Below are 21,260 nucleotides of genomic sequence, written 5' to 3'. Positions count from 1 at the left end.
GAAAGTTATGACCAACCTAGACAGCATATTAAAAAGCAGAGACATTACTTTACCAACAAAGGTCCGTCTAATCAAGGCCATGGTTTTTCCAGTAGTCATGTATGGATGTGAGAGGTGGACTATAAAGAAAGCTGAGCACCAAAGAATTGATGCTTTTGAACTCTGGTATTGGAGAAGACTCTTGAGAGTCCCTTGGACTGCAAGGAGATCCAACCAGTCCATCCTAAAGGATATCAGTCCTGGGTGTTCATTGGAAGGACTGATGTTGAAGCTGAAACTCCAATACTTTGGCCACCTGATGTGAAGAGCTGACTCATTTGAGAAGACCCTGATGCTGGGAAAGATTGAGGGTAGGAGGAGAAGGGGATGACAGAGGATGAGATGGTTGGATGGCATCACCGACTCAATGGACATGGGTTTGGATGGACTCCGGAGTTGGTGATGGACAGGGAGGCCTGGCGTGCTGTGGTTCATGTGGTCACAGAGTTGGACATGACTGAGCGACTGAACTGAATTGAACCCTTGTAAAAAAGCTGGCTTAAAACTGAACATTCAAAAAACTAAGATCATGGCATGTAGTCCCATTACTTCATGGCAAATAGATGGGGGGAAAATGGAAACAGTAACAAACTTTTATCTTCTTGGGCTCCAAAGTCACTGTGGACAGTGACTGTAGCCATGAAATTAAAAGATGCTTTCACTTTGAAAGAAAAGCTGTGACAGACCTAGACGGCATATTAAAAAGCAGAGGATCACTTTGCCGACAAAAGTCCATCTAGTCAAAGCTATGGTTTTTCCAGTAGTCATGTATGGATGTGAGAGGTGAACCATAAAGAAGGACTGAAACCGAAGCTCCAATACTTTGGCCACCTGATGCCAAGAACCAATTTATTGGAAAAGACCCTGATCCTGGGAAAGATGGAAGGCCAGAAGAGAAGGGGTCAAAGAGGATGAGATGGTTGGATGGCATCATTGACTCAATGGACATGGGTTTGAGGATACTCCAGGGGACAGTGAAGGACAGGGAAGCCATGAAGTATGCTGTAGTCCATGAGGTAGTAAAGAGTCAGACACAACTGAGTGACTGAACATCAGTCCCTGTACTAATCAGAGTATAGTGTTTATGTACAATATTTTAACATATACATGTATCTTTTTTTTCAAATTCTTTTCCCATTTAGGTTATTACAGAATGTTGAGCGGAGTTCCATTTGTTATACAATAGGTCCTTTTTGGTGTGTACAATGCTTTTTGTCTTTATCCCTATAGTATCCTGTCAAAGTATTTTTTTCCAGTGTTACTTGGGTTAATTCCTTTATCCCCCAAGTCCTTCAATGTGGTTATGCTAATATTTTACAATATAACTAGGTTTACATGTTATAGTTGTATTCTTATTTGGAGTTCCCCCCATATCTTGGTTGGTTGTTTTTAAAATACATACAGTAAAATTCACTCTTTGTTGTATGCAGTTCTAGGAGTTTTGGCAAGTGCAGAGAGTCACATATCCATGGTCATAATATGCAACAGATTCATATCTTCAGCCCTCTACTCCTGACAATCACTGATCTGTTTTCTATCTCTATAGTTTTGCCTTTTCCAGTATGTCATAAATAAAATCAGACAATACTTTTGGATCTGGCTTCTTTCATTTAGCAAAATGCTTTTCAAATTCATCTGTATCATTGTGTGAGTAGTATTCCATCATGTGGATATTGTACCTCCTTCTTATGATACAATTTGTGATCCTTGTCCATGCAGCTAATGTTTACATTCATAAATTTACCCAGTGGGTTGATGCTTCTAGGGACTCTGAAACTGACTTTGAAAGTATGTTTTTCATCTTTCCTTAGTACTGAATTTACATCACTTCATTTTGTTTACTATGATTATTTCCTACAATCATCAGTCATTTTAACATTCCAAGGAGTGTTAGAACCAGTCCTTAATTATTTTCGGTAAGATTAACAAGGAGAATATGGACAATAGAAATACATAATGTACAAGCCTTGTAATAGCTATGTCTTCTTCCCCCAGCTACTTAAAGGCAGGAAAATTGACTCCTTTTAAGTTTTATATCCTTTCCCTTCCTTTACTCATCCTCTGGTAGAAGCACTAATGAGTCCTCAGGTGACTATAAAAATGGAAAGGCAGAGGAAAAGGGGAAGCACATGTTATGGGTAATCTACATAGTAGATAAAAAGCCTCTGTGTCATTGAGAATTGATTGCACTCTAGTAAAATAGATGAAAGTAGGGATTATGTATCAACAACTTTGACATATTTTAGATTTCCTTTTAATGCTTAGTACTTGTTGATTCAATGATAGATGTCAATACAGTTCAGTCACTCAGTAGTGTCCAACTCTTTGTGACCCCATGGACTGCAGCATGCCAGGCTTCCCTGTCCAGCACCAACTCCCAGAGCTTACTCAAAATCATGTCCGTCAAGTCAGTGATACCATTACAACCACCTCATCCTCTGTCGTACCCTTCTCCTCCTGCCTTCAATCTTTCCCAGCATCAGGGTCTTTTCCAATGAGTCAGTTCTTTGCATGAGGTGGCCAAAGTATTGGAGCTTCAGCTTCAGCATCAGCCCTTCCAATGAATATTCAGGACTAATTTCCTTTAGGATAGACTGGTTGGATCTCCTTGCAGTCCAACAGACTCTCAAGAGTCTTCTCCAACACCATGGTTCAAAAGCATCAATCCTTTGGCATTCAGCTTTATAGTCCAACTCTCACATCCATACATATGGAAAACCATAGCTTTGACTAGACTTATGATAGACTTATGGTCAGTCCTTAAAGTCTACCTAAAAGAATGTATTTCTACTCAGAAAATATCAGCCTCCCAACTCTGTTGTCTCTTGAAGCTACCTAGGTGTTCTTCACTATTAATACAAAGCATAGCATTCATTTGTGGCACCAAGAAAATCTTAATTGCAATAAAACAGATATTTGTAACTGTCTATCCAGGGATAGACACACATGGGTCGTCTTTTAGGAATCTGTGAACTTCTAGAACTTCTAGATAGGAGTTTTTAGTTTATTGATAATGTAAGAAATCTGACTAGTCCATGCTATCTGTGAGACAGATAATTTAACTAGTTTACAGGAATTCATTAAGTTTTCATATATCAGTTAATCAGCTAGAAAATCACTAGTGCTAATAAATATATGCAGTATGTTTTCCTAATACTGTTTATACTTAATGTGCCTTCCTTTCCTAAAGCCCTGTGGCCTTCATTGGTGACAAATGAGAATATATTTTCCCCTTTCTGTTTGCTGCTTTAGGAAGCAAAGGGTTTAACTGATTTTGAAAAGATCATTCTTGAAATCTTGAAAAAAAAAGTTTTATTTTAGCTTTTTTTAAAAACTTTGAGTACAAGGTCTAAACTGCAAAACTGTGTTGTTATACAGAATTTACTGTTCTAGTTCTGCTGATTTGTAACTTCCTGTAGAGGGCTTTCTGAAGAAGCATTGTTAATTCATGTGTTTACTATTCAAAAAAAAAAAAATACTTGGCTGAGTTTTGGGAGTCTGGGTGATCCTACCTCATCTACAAAATTACTGCCAAAAATTCAAGTCCATGGTATTCTCTCTTAATCAAATAATGGTACCAACCATGGAAAAGTATCACATCTTTGTTTTGTGTATATCAGTTCTGACTACCTTGGTCCAATATTAGTTGAAAGCTGATCAATGGGTCTCAATCAATGAAAAGCTCAATGAATTATATTTATTTAAGGTAAGGTCCATCTAGTCAAGGCTATGCTTTTTCCAGTAGTCATGTATGGGTGTGAGAGGTGGACTATAAAGAAAGCTGAGTGCCAAAGAAATGATGCTTTTGAACTGTGGTGTTGGAGAAGACTCTTGAGAGTCCCTTGGACTGCAAGGAGATCCAACCAGTCCATCCTAAAGGATATCAGTCCTGGGTGTTCATTGGAAGGACTGATGTTGAAGCTGAAACTCCAATACTTTGGCCACCTAATGCAAAGAGCTGACTCCTTTGAAAAGACCCTGATGCTGGGAAAGATTGAGGGCAGGAGGAGAAGGGGATAACAGAGGATGAGATGGTTGGATGGCATCACCAACTCAATGGACATGAGTTTAAGTAAACTCCAGGAGTTGGTGATGGACAGGGAGGCCTGGCGTGCTGCAGTCCATGGGGTCGCAAAGAGTCGGACACGACTGAGTGACTGAACTGAACCAAAGGTCGCCACAACCATTAAAATACATACGTAGATAGATATAAATATATAGGTACTTAGATATACCAGTGTTTTCAAACTGGGATGCTACTGTTAAATTTGGCTCAAAGATACCTTATGTTTGAACCTCAGGCTAATTTTTTTAAGAGTCAGTATTTAAAAATCAAGATATTTTACAAACATAGACCAAATTTGGTAACTTTTTAAAATCTGGTAGAAATCACTGGCTCATGTTTAAAACACTCCCTGCAAATCTCAAATACTTCCTTAAACTTAAGTTTTACCATAGACTTTCCTGTTTTCTAAAAATTTCTTTTAATATGCTAGGTTTGCAGTTCAGTAGTAGTATAAAATCTGGAACCACGTTCTGTCTTTCACCTGTGAAAATGTTACTATTAACCCACATATGTTCAACAAAACTGGCATTGAGCTGTTTTTCTGGGAGAAGTGATGGATTTATGCTGCTCTGTCCACACATTCTTGGCAAGTGCCCTTTTGACCACTGGCATGTATTTGTAAGACCATCTGAGTTAGAAGTAGAATCTGTGGTTATGGACTAGGTCCAAGTTAACTGGCCCACACAGGGGAGCCAACCCATGACCTTGACCCCATTACCACAGTGTTCTAACCAACTGAGCTAAATAATTGAGTAATTGTTTCTTAGCAACCTGATCAAATCAGCTGGCATATATTAAGAGTCTGTCTGTGTACAAGGGTGAGGATGTCAGTGAACAAGGGAGCTTAAGATAATGAGAAAGTTATCAAGTCCTCATATTGGTTGGCATGTTATATTTGGCCAAGTAGTCACTAAATTGGACTTTGTCATTAGAGTTAATTGCATTTCTGGGCAATTGAAATTCATTAAAAAAAAAAAAACTAAGTTTTTATTGAGTTGGGTTCCTTTTTAGAATTCAGAATTTTGGTGAATAATTCATAACATCTGTACAAACAATTGGGGATCATAGCAAGATAGAAAGAACTTTGTACTGAATTGAGGGGGTCAAGTCTCTGGTTCTAACTGCCAGTATGGCCTTAGGCATGTCACTTGACTTTCTGAGCTCTAAGCAGGATTAGATAAATATGATATCAAAGAGCCTTCCACCCCAAGAGAGTTTCTGTAACTACAGTTTTTAAACCAGCAAGAACACTTTGCCTACAAAGCTCTTTAAAAATGCAACTGGAATATTTTTCATAAATAGATAAATATTTCAAAAGCACTTACTGAACAAACTTATTTTTGAAATCTATTAGTATTTGCATAAAACCAATATGTAATATACACCTTTCACAAGGAAATCCACTGTAAATTCAGTAAACAAATAAATGCATAAGCCATGGTTTTATATATTACACGATAGGATTTTAATGGCATTTTACATCTTAAAGCATCTATGAATCCCCTGAAAAATTTGCTCCCTTATTAAATAATTATTATTTTAGATGCAAGTTGTTGACAAATTTCTTTGGGATTATTATTTGTTAATCTCCTGACTGGGGGTACATTAATGTGGCCCATTTAAAACTATCTTTCCTCCCCCTAACTTGCCAAATTTAGATTAAACATGTTAAGCTCAAGCTTTCCTAACCAAACTATAAATTTTTCTAGTTCTTCTTTCTTTTCTTTCTTACTAACTCACTCAAATACTACATTTATAGAACTGAGTTAACGGTAATATTTTACTGTTCTTTTATCCAAACTGATTCTTCCACCGCCGGATGGGCTGGACCAGAGAATCTATAGCTCTCCGTAGAATGGGTCCTAAAGAATGTTAGGGTTGGTATAAAATGAATGACAACAGCTTAGTCACACTTGAAATAATAATATATTGGCTTGGGTTTCCGAATAACCTTCCAAAATGAAAAACACAAATACTGTGGGTTTCTGCAGAATCAAATATAACTGTAATGTTTGTAAAAAAGATTAGTTATCAGAAGTCACTTTAATATTAGGTGGTGATGTTTAGAAATACCAAATCTGGGGAGGCCAGAGGCATTAAACCCAAAGTCAAATACAGGTTGCAGATGCGCTGAGTGATGCCAGCTCAGTGAGTGATGCTCCTGAGCCAGCTCAGCCATCTTTTGAGTGATGCTACTGGTGCACCTTGTACCACCGTCCAGAGCCGCAGTGGCACAGGCTGCCAGTACACTGAGTGGAGTATATGATACCTCTGTCAGCTGAGTACATGCAGAGCTGGGCAAAAGTGAGGTTTCCAGTATCACTCCTTCTATGTCATATGATCCAAAATTGATCTGATATTTTAAAATAGCCCCAAAGATAAGGAAACACCTTCAGGTCAATTCACTTAATTGAATAGCCTACGTTTTTTAAAGAAATGTTTGTCAAAAATCCCACGTCGTATGTTCTGCTTACAGGTTCAAACCTTTCATTTATCTCATCGTGTACTTTATAGGTTGATGCCTTTAATTATATGTACACGAAATTTTTAGCATTGATTGATTATTCTGTGAGAATACTGGCAGCCATTTTGAGCTGTATTAGGAATTTATGGGAATTATTCATCTGTGGCATTGAAGAAAGGAAAAATTAGCCATTGGTACAGCAAAGGGAGGAACAAGCAAATATACTCGCATGGCAGAAGAGTGGTTTCACAGTCTAGTGGACAAGCAAATAAGGGCCTGATGCTTTGGACAGATTATAAATCAATTTCTGACTTCTTTGGTCAAACTGTAAATCACTGGGCTGAGCTACTATGAATTTCCAGGTGAAAGCCTATTTTGTGATTGTATGTTACTAATAATAGCTCTTTCTGAATTACAAGCGATTAGAAAACGTTGTCAGAAATCACATTGTTCTTGTTGTGTAAGCACGGATATATTTTCTTTAGTGATATTAAATTGCTGGAGAAGGAGATTATATTCATTCATATAAAGCTGTATTAAAACGGGAAACCTATTCCTATGGGTTTTTTGACCAGGTCCCTCTGAACAAAGGGAAACATTATTGATTGATGGCTCTGTAGTGACTGTCACCTTGCCCGATTTCTTTTGGTATAAGGTGTGCTCGACCTGGAAGATGCCTATAATATCCCCTGTGCACTTGAGTGAATAAACAGCAACTCTATTTAAAATAATAAATTATTACTCCTCTTTTTATTGTTGGCAACCCCATATTATTTATGGGTTCCAAGTTTTAAAAATTGAGAAAAGCTAAGGAAAGGGAGTTTTTAGACATTTTAAGAAAAAGTGCAGACACTTGCAGGCAACACAGGTTTGAAACATTTCAGAGACTTGTGACTTTTCTGGGAGAGTCAGAGTGTGATGTAGAATTTCACTTGAGATATTTAGCATAGGTATATTTTTTCCTCCTAGCCTATTTATAGTTGAGAATCAGTTCAGTTTTATGGTCTACTGTTAAGGGACTTAGAGAATAAAGAGGGATGCTAACTTTAAATCTAACATAAAAATACTGATCCCTTGCCTTACAAAGTGAAGGCTCAGATTTTTTAAGTTAATTTTTTTTTTTTTCCAAAAGAACTCTTCTAGAGAGAAAGTTACAGACAGAGGTATTGTCATTTGAAAATCTGTTTAAGGACAGAGTGAACTAATGACAAAGATGGGTTGTGTCAAGAGAACCCAGTAACTCCCTAACATATATCTTTATTTGAAACCTAAGATTAAAGAGGTCAACATTTCTGAAACTCTGAAATTAAAAGCCTAAGTACAAGATAGACATCATGTTTTTTCTAGATGACATCTTGGAGATTAACCACCTCTAATGACACCTTTGGGTTTAAATTTTATTTTAGGGTTTAGCCTGGTATTTGAAAATAGAGTGTTTGCATAACATGAAAGAACTAGTAATCGTGAGATAGAAACCCAAGGTAACTCAGGGCCCCCGTGGCCCTCGAGAGCCAGGTATTCATTACCTTGACCAGGTGAGTAACTGTCACCTCTTTGGTCTCACTGTGCCTGCAGACATCCAAGGCTGTGACTGGCTTGTAGTCATCACACCTAAATTAGGCTATTTGGGTGATTTGTGCATTCATCGGGAGAGCATCTTCCATGTTGGAGCTTTATGGAGCGATAACATGCTGAGTTATGAGGGACAATGGCACCCCACTCCAGAACTCTTGCCTGGAAAATCCCATGGACGTAGGAGCCTGGTGGGCTGCAGTCCATGGGGTCGCTAAGAGTCGGACACGACTGAGCGACTTCACTTTCACTCTTCACTTTCATGCATTGGAGAAGGAAATGGCAACCCACTCCAATGTTCTTGCCTTGAGAATCCCAGGGACAGGGGAGCCTGGTGGGCTGCCATCTATGGGGTCACACAGAGTCGGACACGACTGAAGCGACTTAGCATGGGGCCCTTCTTCTAGAATAGAGGCTATGAAAAATGGGTACAATTGACATAATTCCTGAAATCCTGACCTTTAATTCAGCTCAGCAGCGGTTGTTGAATTTTTGCAATGCATCAGGCATGAAGAATGAGACCATATTTGATGAATCGACTTGTATTCCTTAACATCCACTAGAGGATCTGGCTCAAAGTTGGTGCTGAACAAGCATTTGCTGAGTGGATGCTTGATGGCATGTATACATAAATAAGAGAAACACAGAAGGGCCTAGCCTTAGCCCTAGCCCTTGAGGAGCCCTTGAGAAACCATTTTAAGCAATAGTTAAAGCAGCGCCCTACCCCCAGTACCACTGCTCACTTCAGCACAAGCCCTCCACGCCTAGGGATCCCCTCCCTGAATCTACTCTGCATCCTATCTTGGCTAAAGATAAACATGCCCATCCAGGTTAGTTTTGTTTAGTGAAAATGTTACGCACATTAAAAAAAAAAAAAACATGAAATATTCATTCTAATGAATTAAGACAACCTAGAAATTAACCCTCAACAATTCTCCCTTTTTCAAAATTGCTTTCTCTGCTACAGAAAAAGGGAAGAAAAAAAGTCCAAAGTTAAGAGAGCTTCTACCTTTTAAAAACAGTTTCAAACTTAGTATCACTTATTAAGAATTAATATAATAACTCCTTTCTATTATTTAAGGCTCTCTTACCAGCTCCATCGTGCATTAATTATTTTGCTTCTTTTGTATCTGTACAATAAATGCTTGACAAAAAAAAAGTGACATAATTTAAATTTTTATGGCACAATGAAAAAGTTTCCCACCCCCAGGAAGAAAAAGAAATTCTGTGATGTTCTCATTGTCTTTTCAGTGAAAATTTTATACATTAAAAAGAAGATTGTGAAAAGAAAAAAAGAGTCCTAGTTATACTTCATGTGACACACAGAAGGTTTAGAATATAGAGAACATGAAAAAGAGTACACGAGCTATAGAGGAATAAAGCTGTGTGTTCTTAATTTTAAATTTCAGATAAATATGATTTCAGCTTTGATCCTACATGAACTAAGTCTTTTGTCACTCCACTAATTAATTCAGTATGCTAGAGAAAAGATGCTAATTTGAGCATCAAAGAAGTGATAATTTTTTTTTTGTTTAATCAGATTTATAAAGATAAGTTTCACTCCCATTAGACTGGGTATGGCACTCAGTTTTATTTTATTTATTTAATTCTTGTTTAGTGCAGATGAAATTTGACTTTTTTCTCTTAACTTCTGAATATGGAGCAGTAACACCCTGGATTTCCTTTAAAATGGTCCTTTGCATAGTCACTGTGCCAGGAGGAAAAAAAAAAAAAAAACACCCGAATCAAACCAAACAAACAAAAAAATCCCACAGTTATTTCTTAATACTCTTGTCCTTTTGTTCTTTCCATGTAATGAGTTAGGCACCATCATCAATTCTTTCTGATAATGGACTTTATACAGAGTACATGGATGTGAATTTGTGACATTGAATAAGTTGTATCTGACATTTTATTAGTGACTCTAAGTGAGACCTCCCATTTCCATGGAGCTTTTAGTTAGCCCTCCCTGCATTTCTTTTCATGGATGTGAGTCAGTGTTTCCCTTCCCAGGCAGTTTGCCGAAATGACCCACACCTGCCAGTGAATGGACCTCAGAGATATTTCCTGTGGAGGGAGATTTCCTTCTGCAGGATGAGTCCGTGGTCAGTCTGGAGTGAGCCCCAACAGGTTGACCTCAGGAAGGCCACGGGAGCTGGGAAATCGCCCGTAGTTGGTAGAAATTAGGACATGAGATATGATGTGTTCTCAGAACACTTTCTTTGCCTAGATTTTGGGTTTCTGGGACAGAGGAGAGAGAGAAAATGAAGAAAGGAGGAGAAAGAGGATACCATGGGCACCCAGATGAGAAAGCGTTATCTGGCTGTTGGCCGAAGTCTGAATTCTAGCCGTGTGGTCTCTTTGGATCCATATTAGGGTTTTATGCAGACAATCAGTTGCACTCAAGCAGCCTTCAGAGACATTTAAAGATCCACTTAAAAGTAATAAAAATAAAAAGGAAGAAGCCACATATTCTGCTGCTTTGAAATAAGTAAACATTTAATAAAAGAAAAGCCTTTCTAACTATTAAGAAAACATAAAAATGCAAAAAGATCTATTTCTTTAATGCTCCTGTTAAATATGGTTCCCAGAAATCAGAAGCATTTAAGTCTGAATCACTAAGGCTCTTGCCTGCAATGTCTTAAAGCCCGTGAGCGCGTATGAAAGCAATTAATCAAAGTTCAGTGTGCTCCTGAAGAGTGTTTCGTCTTCTGGAAAGCAGAGGAATGGAATAACTTAAAACCCAGTGTGGTCATGACAGTTAATAAGCTTTTTATAGTCCCCGTGTGGATCTGAAAATCATACCTTATTAGTATCTTTATCTTTCTTCCTCACTCATTTATGCTTATTTTCATTTAATTTTAATTTCTGGCCCCTTTTTCATATTTTTTTTCCTTTTTTGCTAACCAAGCACTGCTTTAATAATCTCAGTTTTCAGTTGCTACAAAAGGGTTCTGCAAAAGTTAACTGTCCAATGGCTCACCAACTCCTTCACTGGTTCTCACAAGTCTTGTCTCCTAGAGGCCTTTGTCCCTGGTTTGTGTGTTTATTTCTAGGAAGACGGGTTATTGGTGATACACATTTTGCTTTGCTTTCTGGACCCTCTAGAATTATTCTGAATATAGTTGGTGTTTCCAAACCCATTGTGTTTTCTTAGCTCCTCAGTCTGGGAAAGCAAAGTATCAATAGTTCAAAGATTCCCAGCTGCTGAATTGAGCCAGAGAACTGCTGAAGACTCTACCAGATGTTTCATCCACTTAGACAGAAATCCTAGAATATTCCAGGACCTCCCTGCTTTTCAATCCTGAAAACAAACATCAACACATCTGAGGTCTGAAGATTCCTCACTTTGGAATGAAGGGTCGTCATGACCACCCGTTTAGGAATCACATCCTGGGAATGAGCAAAGTAGCTGTTTTAAGGGGGAGGAGGGATGGAAAAGTTGATTTCAAAGGAAGTAGTAGATATATCAGTGGAGTTACACCTGTTTGTTGTTTTCATACAGCTTGTGTTCATCTTGAAAATATGTAAATGCCTCCAAAATAAATGTCTAAACAATATTAAAATTTTACTTGGAAATCTTTTTTTTTTTTTTTTTAGTTTTGACTCCTTGATTCAGTTAGTGTTAACAAGAAAAATTTTTTAGCCTAAGTTTTCCTTCAGTTACTGAATCATCAAACCACTCAGTTTCTGCTTGTGAACACCTCCTATAAAGCAAGTCCCTAACTCCTTTTGTGAACTACAGGGTGAACCTACAGAGTTTAAAGTACAGCCCTCTGCTGGGGAAAGCATAGGGAGTTTTAGAGCATTCCACCTCCCTCCTGAAAAATCACAGGCATTAACCATGACAATAATACATACTGTGGAACACTAAAAATAAAATGAGAATATCTTTTTCTTTCTTCACTAAGACTGGTTTACAGTAAACACATATCTGTACTTTCTTCTATCAGCATTAACATAAAAGTAGGCAATGGCCTTAGGTACCCCCCCCAAAGGAGGGAGAAATCTCTCTATTTGGTCAATTTTCATTGTATTTTTATCAAATTCACTAATTCTTAGGTACGATGGGAACCATCTAAGGTAAACAAGTAAAGACATTTGTGACATACATTTTAGAAGTGCAGAGAAATCATATGAGATTGCAATCCATGGATGTTAATTTTGTAAGCATATGCATATGCTAATTCAGAACCCAATTTGGAATATATCAGACAACAGAAACCTTTTATGGGTGAATTTCAGAATAAACTATAGAGACATAGTCAAAGGTCTGTGAACTTCTCTGCTCCCATATTTTGCTTAAGCTCTTTCAAGCTATATAATTTACACCATGATAAGGCAATATCATGTGTAATTTAAAAGTAAACTAGTTATAGGGAGAATGAAACATTATCTGAGTCCAGAAAATACTACGACTGTGAGGTTTGTGCATTTTCATATCTGACTCCATTCCATAGATTTTTAATATTATTGATGACTGGGTCTTATAGCCTTTTCCAAATGCATCAATGATATCCAAAGGTATTTCTTAATTGTAGGAGAAATACATTAGGTTTCAAATTTTCACCTCTCCTTGAATTCATAGCTCACCACTAATTTGGAATAAGAGTGTCTGAACTTTTCCCTTGCCTGACTTTTTAGTTCTCCTAAGCCATCGCTCAGGATTGTTTTCATATAGTCTGTGCCAAGAGAAAGAAGAGTGGTCACTAATACCTACATAAATTGCCCAATGGGATCAAGGAAGAAAATTGTAGACCCATACGACTTAGCAGAATGAAAAAGTGAATGAAATATGAGACTGGAGGTAGAAACAGTCAGAGATAGAGCTATAAATTTGTGAATTTGGATTATTAGGGTACGTAGGAATCTGGGGAGGATTTGAAAGTCATCTTTATCTAGAAAGCTCAAGGAAAGAAATAGAAACAAGAAAATATTTGCTGAGAAATTAGGGAACCGATACTAAGAATTGGGTTAAAATCTTTCCAGTATGGAAACCAATAGGATACTGGAACCTTATTTAATTAGTTGGATGGAGGAGTTAGAGATCTACCTAACAACTCACCTTATTAGTGGTTGAATGCCATGTGCCTAACCCATATGATATGTAATGGCTACACAGTAAATGTTTGAATGACTGAATGAACCATTATTAAATTCTACTTCCCCAGATAGTTATTTAGGACTTCCCTGCATAGCACATGCTTGCGTACTCAGTTGCTTCAGTCATGTTTGATCTTTGTGACCCTATGGACTGTAGCCCGCCAGGTTCCTCTGTCCATGGGATTCTCCAGGCAAGAATACTGTAGTGGGTTGCCATGCCCTCCTCCAGGGGATCTTCCCAACCCAGGGATCGAACCCACGTCTCCTGCCTTGCAGGCTGGGTCTTTACCACTGAGCCACCAGGGAAACCCCTTCCCTACATAAGCCAAATAGGAATACAGGTGAGGTCTGTTTCAGTATTTTTCTACAACCCTCCATGAGGTTCTTTTCCACCTTGGATATTCTATTTCCTTTGATTTATTAATTTATACCAAGAAATCTCATTTTATGGATAGGAGTCATTTTTCTTATATGTGTTGCATCGCATTAACGGATAAATTACCCAGGAACACCTCCACTTCCCTTTTATCAGTTCTGTGAAGTTTTATCTCCTAGCTGCTACTTTTTCTGAGTTTCTTGCCATTATCAAGAACTTTGTTCTCCTATACCAAAATCCATAGCAACATTAATCAGGAGAGGAAAATGGTGGAGACAACACCAGTGTCCATTGACAGATAATGGATAAACAAATACAGTGCTCTACATACAATGGAATATTTTCCAGCCTTTTAAAAAAGAAGGAAATTCTGATACATGTTACAAAATCGATGAACCTTGAAGACATACTGTTAAGTGAAATAAGCCAGAAGCCAAGGGACAAGTATTGCTTGATTACATTTATATAAAGTACATGGCACCCCACTCCAGTGCTCTTGCCTGGAAAGTCCCATGGACGGAGGAGCCTGATGGGCTGCAGTCCATGGGGTCGCTAAGAGTCGGACACGACTGAGCGACTTCACTTTCACTTTTCACTTTCCTGCACTGGAGAAGGAAATGGCAACCCACTCCAGTGTTCTTGCCTGGAGAATCCCAGGGACGGGGGAGCCTGGTGGGCTGCCGTCTATGGGGTCACACAGAGTCGGACATGACTGAAGCGACTTAGCAGTGTGTAAAGTACCAAGAACAAATTCATATAGGCAGAAAGTAGAATAGTGGTTACTAAGGGCTAGGGGAGGGAGAAATGGGGAGTTGTTGTTGAATAGGTACAAAATTTCAATCTGGGATGATGAAAATGTTCTGGAGAGATGGTGGTTAGTGTTTGCACAACAATGTGGATGTACTTAATGCCACTGACTGGTTACTCACAAAATGATTCAACTAGTAGATTTTATGTTAAGTATATTTTGTCATGCTAAAAAAAAAAAATGGCAGTATTCTCTTCTCTCTTTCATCTATAAATACTCTCTGGCGTTTCTTCTTATCAGCCAACAAAAGTCTTCGGAGATGAGCCAAATTGAAAACCTTCATCTTCAACATTTCACCCCATTTCCAGAAACCACCCTACCAGCCAAACCTCTCGAAATGCTTGTACACACAAAGACACACACTTTTGTACTTACCTGCCATTCACTGTTAAGATCACTCCCACCTGGTTTCTGCTCACGTCACACCCTTGAACTTTGCCAGGGTGATGACTGGCTTCAGATTGCCAAATCTAATGAACCTTTTCAAGTCGTCAGCTCACTGGACTTCTCAACAGTATTCCCATCTGTTGACCATGTACTCCTCCTCCCAGCCCTCTTCTCTCAGATGTCTTACATCACATCTTCCTAACTTTCTTCCTGTCTCTCTCACTGTGCTTGTTCTGTCTGCTTTGTATACCATCCAACATTTAAGTGTTAAAGTGCCCATAGCTCAGTCCTTGTCCTCAGCTTTTTCATCTGGATTTCCCAAAGGCACTAAAATAACTGTGCTTAGAAGTGAACTTCTGATTGTCTCTCCATTGGCCCATCATTTCCAAATCACTGTCTTCTCTTCTCAGCAGCCTCCAGTCATCCAAGCCACCACCATCTTTCACCCACACTCCTGTAGCCATTCCCAGACAGCTTTCCTGCTTTTATGTGGTACACATTGTTACTTCAGCAACCAGCATCATTTTTTTAAATGTGCATAACTTTGTAGCACTTCTCCTTAAAATGATTTGATTAGTCATTTGTTGCTCCTCTACCAATTCTTTAAATCAACCAATTTCCTTACTAGCGTCTCTGTTCTTTGAATCACTAAAAAAATGACCTACTGTCATTCCTATAATAAACTCTAAGCATCTCTCAGACCTGCACTCCAAGGACCTTGCCCTTCTTTCCGTCCGAATCTTATACAAAGATCCTTTCTGTTCTCCTTGCTTTGGAGACTGGCCTTCTTTCACTGCTTGGAATGCACCAGGCATCATGCTCCTCATGTCCTCTGCATGTCCCCTTCCTTCATCCACAGGCTTATCTCCTATCTCTACTTGTCTGGAATCTGTCCCCCTTATTGTTATGGTTTTAATGTCATTTCTTCATTAAAGACCTCCCCAAACAGTCTCTTTCCTGTTACTCTCTCTCCTAACTCCCTGCATAGCACTTTTCACAACTTATATATTGATACTTATTTGGTGACTGTCTCCTCTATCAGAATGTAAATTTTATGAGGGCAGTGTCTGGTTTTGTATCCCAATAAAATATCAACCTACATCCAGTACTTATGACAATGTCTGACACAAAAGAGATGCCTAAGAAATATTTTTTAAAACAAATGCATGAATGAAAGAAGAAGCAAGCAAGCAAGCTAGTCTTCCATGAAGCTGATTCATATAACCGCTCTGTAAAAATAAACAGGAACAGGTGTTTGAAGCAAACTTATAATTCATGAAAATCTAAATTTACATAAAGAGTATGTTGAAAGGTGATTTTTCCACTTTACGAAAAGATCCATCATAAGATTCTTTAAACAGGCTTTCCAGGTACATGGAAAGTACGATTTCATTGATTAAAACCATATGTTTGCACAGAATTCTTCAGGAAAATATCTTTTATATAAAGCAAGGTTGACCTATAAGCAATTTCCTTAAGGCACCTAGCCCAGAATGACCAACTCTCAAATTTCCTAGGTAATAGATAATGGAGGTCTGGAATGCAGTGGATATTTGAAACCTTAGAATGCAAAGCAGTAATTTCAACCATTTAAGGTCTGCATGACTTTTCTCACAAAAATAGCTAATGGAGAGATGAATCAATGTATTTGAATCTCCCCAGCTCTTCTCTCTTTATGTCAGTGGAAGTAAGAATGGATATGAAATGACCCCCAAAAGAGGCTGCATGAAAGGAGAACAAGGACCTGTAATATTCACTAAATTGAGGCTTTTCTCCCAACTCCCACCACCACCACTGCCACCACTGATAATTAAGTTGTCTGACTGCTATACTGGAAAGAAGAATTCAGTGTGTTAATAAATAAAAGGCATTTAACTTCTCTGAGTCTCAATTTCCTCATCTTAACAATGTGGGAGCCCTTTTGAAGATTATTGTCTTAGAATTCTGTTCTTGAACCTACCCAGACTTTACAAAATAAGATAATTGGTAACTGTTCTCTCTGTCTAACGAAATAAATTTCACAGCTTTCTGCTCTTCTTACTAGAAACTTTAATAAATGATCATGAACTTTAAATCAAAACATTTATAATATTTATAAAATTGGTTGAGTTGAATATTATTGATGGTTCTTGCTTAGAAGAAAATGCTTGGCAGAATTTACTTACAACTAACTTGGTCACTCCAACAGTAGAGAATCTGCCTGCAATGCAGGAAACCCAAGTTTCATCCATGGGTTGGGAAGATCCACTGGAGAAGGGAATGGCTATCCATTCCAGTAATGGCTACCTTACTTGGAAAATTACACGGACACAGAAGCCTAGTGGGCTACATACAGTCTGTGGGGTCACAGAGTTGGACACGATTGAGTAATTAACACTTTCACTTTTTCAACCTTTTCTTTTTCAAACATATCTCACTCTAATGGAAGCATAATAAGCTGTTCTCAAACTGCAGTACAAGTGAATACTTCAGCCACAGGAAGGAAAAAACAATATACCGGTTGTGATACTAAAAGTCAACTAGGGTATAAGTTCGTTTTACCCTTCAAAAATGACACTACTTTCATCTCAGAAAATCTTAAAACCTCAAAATTTAGAAGAAAATATTTGAGATGTAGCAGAAAAGCAAGCCTAAAATCTATAGAGATCTTGGCAATCTTGGCCTTCATCAACTTCCTGAGGCATTGTTTTACCCTCACTCCCCACAATTCTGATTTTTTTTTTTTTTTTTTTTTGCTTCACTATTACTTTATTTGGTGACATTTTGAGGGAAAACTATTTTACTAAGTGATGTACTAAAGTATTAACTTGTCACATAAAGGAGTTTAGAGTAATAATGTTGATCCTAAGACTCTTCTTCATGGATCCAAAAAGCCAAAGAATGTATTCATGGAAAAACATTATTTAGATATTCCTGCTTTGTAGGTTAAAGAGAGATCATGAATATATTAACAAATCTGAATGATCTGAAAGTTAATGTTCTTATATTTTGTCTATTTTTTCTGTCTTCTCTATTTACTCTTATGAATGGGATCAGGTCATTTCTTCAGTGAGAAAGAGGAATAGATTCAGAAAAGGATGCAAGAAAGAGGAAGAAGAGAAAAAAAATAAGGCCGGGAATGATGGAATTAAAGCTGATGGTCAACCAACCCAAGTGCTCAGACTAGACTGGATATATAGCAAAAGCACTGCAGTAGGAGCAGACACAGAGAGACGGCAGTGGGGAGACAGGAAACTCATGAAAGACAATTTGCTCATTGAAATTATAATGAAAAAATATACAGAGGAGTCAAAGCTGGAAGAGGCTTCTGCGGAAAGCAGGATGCAGTCCGTTCTTGAATGACACCATGACTGTGAATGTTGGCAGTGCCATCTTCCACGTGTCATACTCAGAGCTGCCACTTGACCAACAACCTCTGCTTTGGTTTGAAACACAATCCAGAAAGAGACAAATGTTAGGCCACTTCTATGAAATTCTGAAGGAAATGAGTTTCGTACAAGTTTATGATTTAGGTCCTCCTGGGAGGAGATTCTGACTCTCTATGGATGTGTTGAAAGGCTGGGGCACAGGGATGGGAGTGGGGGAGGGGCAGTCAGCCGAGCATGTGTGTAATTTGACAAGTGTCCTCAGGTTATATAGCTGGAAGGATGGATGGATACATAGATACATAGATGGGATGAGTAAGCTAAAGATATGAATGCTTACTCACAGAGTTAAACTTTGTAGCTAGGTAGTAAGAAACAAGGGACAACTGGGATTCCCTAAGATTTAAGACGAGTCTTTACCTTAACTGAAGTCTGTGCATAATAGAGAAGGCAATGGCACCCCACTCCGGTACTTTTGCCTAATCCCATGGACGGAGGAGCCTGGTAGGCTGCAGTCTATGGGGTTGCTAGAGTCAGACACGACTAAGCAACTTCACTTTCACTTTTCACTTTCATGCATTGGAGAAGGAAATGGCAACCCACTCCAGTGTTCTTGCCTGGAGAATCCCAGGGACGGGGAAGCCTGGTGGGCTGCCGTCTATGGGGTCGCACAGAGTCGGACACGACTGAAGTGACTTAGCAGTAGTGCATAATAGAATGACTTTTATCCTGGTTCTCAGCAGAGTATCAGGTCATTTTCATTTTTCATGTGTGTTAATACCAAGGCTATGGGAGACTGCTTTCAAAGAAAATATCTATTAGGAAAAATGCCTGTCTTTTAAGAATATAAAAGACCAAAAATTAATTGTAGCTGTTTTTTTAAATTTAAAATTGGCAGTTTCATTTTCCAAAAAATGCTAAGGAAACACCAATTATTTTATCATAATTGCAGGGAACTCTAGTGTATTCTTGTTTGGAGTGTAAATTAGTACAGCTACTATTGAAAACAATGAATGGTTCCTCAAGAAATTAAAACTAGAACTATCATATAATTCAGCAATCTCACTTTTAGATATATATCCAAAAGAATTGAAATTAGGATCTCTCAGAGATATCTGTACTCCTAAATTGGTTGCAGCATTATTCATGATAGGCAAGATACAGAAACAATCTAAGTGTTCATCAACAGATGAATGGATAAAGAAGATAGGCTTGATACACACACACACACACACATATATGGTTGTATGTATTTATACACACACACAATGGAATATTATTTAGTCATGAGAAAGAAGGAAATCCTACCATTTGTGACAACTTGGATGAATCTTGAGGGCACTATACTAAGTGAAATAAGTCAGAGAAAGAAAAACACATAGCTGTATGATGTCACTTTATGGAGAATCTAAAAAAATCAAACTCAGAGAAATAAGTAAAATAGTGGTTATCAGGGGTTGGGAGATGAATAAATGTTGGCCAAAGGGTACAGACTTCCCGGTGTAAGATTAGCAAGTTTGGGGATCTAATGTACAACATGGTGATTATAGCTGATAGTAGTGTATCAGGCAGTTAAAAGTTGCTGAGACAGCACATCTTAAATGTTCTCACAACAAAAAAGAAATGCTAACTATGTGACAGGATATGCTGCTGCTGCTGCTAAGTCGCTTCAGTCACGTCTGACTCTGTGCGACCCCATAGACGGCAGCCCACCAGGCTCCCCCGTCCCTGGGATTCTCCAGGCAAGAACACTGGAGTGGGTTGCCATTTCCTCCTCCAAGGCATGAAAGTGAAAAGTGAAAGTGAAGTCACTCAGTCGTGTCCAACTCTTCGCAACCCCATGGACTGCAGCCTACCAGGCTAGGGTGTAGCTAATATTTTGGCTGTAATTCTTTTTAAAGTAATATATATCAAATCAATACATTGTAAACTTACACAATGTTGTGTGTCAATTATCTCATTAAAGTTGGGGCAGAAAGTAAAATTACCACTGGCCAGTTAACTACACATATGCCCAGCACCAAGAAGTATTCAGAGCACACTGACTCAGGGCTGAATTGGGAATCATGTGGCTACATGGAGAGTGAGTGTAGCCTAAAGATATATGTTTGGTGTAGGAGGTGAGCCACATGCTAATCCCAGCCCTGCCTTGAACTTGGGTTTGTTTAAGGAACAAGGCCTCTCTGAGGTTTTGGTTCTTCATTTGTAAGGTTAGAACATTGAACTATGTGTTTGGTAAAGTCCTTTACCAGCACCATCACTATATAACCTCATGAGTTTAATCTTCAATGCCGATGCCACCTGGAATTCTGGAGGCCTCTTTAAGAGATTGATTAGGTTTTAGCTATATATTAATGACAACTTTTCAATTCTTTTAATCACCACTGAATTAATTGTTTGAAATTTTTAGTCTTTAATCACATGATTTTGCACAGACTGTACAATCAATAGCCAAGTAGAAAGAAAGAGGGAAGAGAGAAGTGGGAGGGGACTTCAGTAACTGTATTATTTTTCTGCTCTAAGTATCTTATTTTTACTTCCATTGTATGTGAAATGACTTTTTATTGCTTAGAGTAAAGAATTGTACTTTAATGAGTTCATCTCATAAATATCTACAACTTACCACAAAAAGAACATGCTTATCATTAACAATCATCTTCTCCATGTTTCATTAGATTTGGAAAGAAGAAAGATGATAAGGGTGGAAAGGCAGAGCAAAAAGGTCCTCTGAAGCAGGGTGGCCTGAGAGAAGAGGAACTGGAAAAAATGAAAGAAGAACGTGAGAGGTGAGTAGAAATGCTAAGCCTCTTGTTTTATTTTTGTGCAGGGTCTATGTTTAATTTGGTTATTCTATCAGTCAACTGGAGAAATCTTATTTTATAATGCATAGGGGTTGACTGATGCAAAGGAGAGATACCCGATATAAATGGAATCTGCCTTTCTGGGGAATTTTTATTATATTTTGAGAAGAAATTGACTTCATGTTTTTATTTTATCGGTACTTATAATTCCAAAATGTGCTACCCCTAGTTTTGACTCTAAAAATGCATATGTTCCCTATGGTTTAAACAAGGAGGTTT

The 21,260-nt window shown here is 38.2% G+C and overlaps 1 protein-coding gene across 1 annotated transcript in view; it reads left to right on the top strand.

Moving 5' to 3' along the window:
• PARD3B (par-3 family cell polarity regulator beta) overlaps positions 1-21,260 on the top strand; it is a 1,148,960-nt gene that overhangs the window by 901,650 nt on the left and 226,050 nt on the right. Inside the window, exon 19 of the mRNA XM_070387813.1 lies at positions 20,856-20,966. Within this exon, the coding sequence (XP_070243914.1) occupies positions 20,856-20,966 (111 nt within the window). The remainder of the gene's footprint in view (positions 1-20,855; positions 20,967-21,260) is intronic.

This window comes from Bos mutus, chromosome 2 (genome assembly GCF_027580195.1).
Source record: "Bos mutus isolate GX-2022 chromosome 2, NWIPB_WYAK_1.1, whole genome shotgun sequence".
NCBI classification, from domain to species: Eukaryota; Metazoa; Chordata; class Mammalia; order Artiodactyla; family Bovidae; genus Bos; species Bos mutus.
Note: the sequence above shows the minus strand (reverse complement) of the source record. Positions and strands in the feature narration are given on the sequence as shown.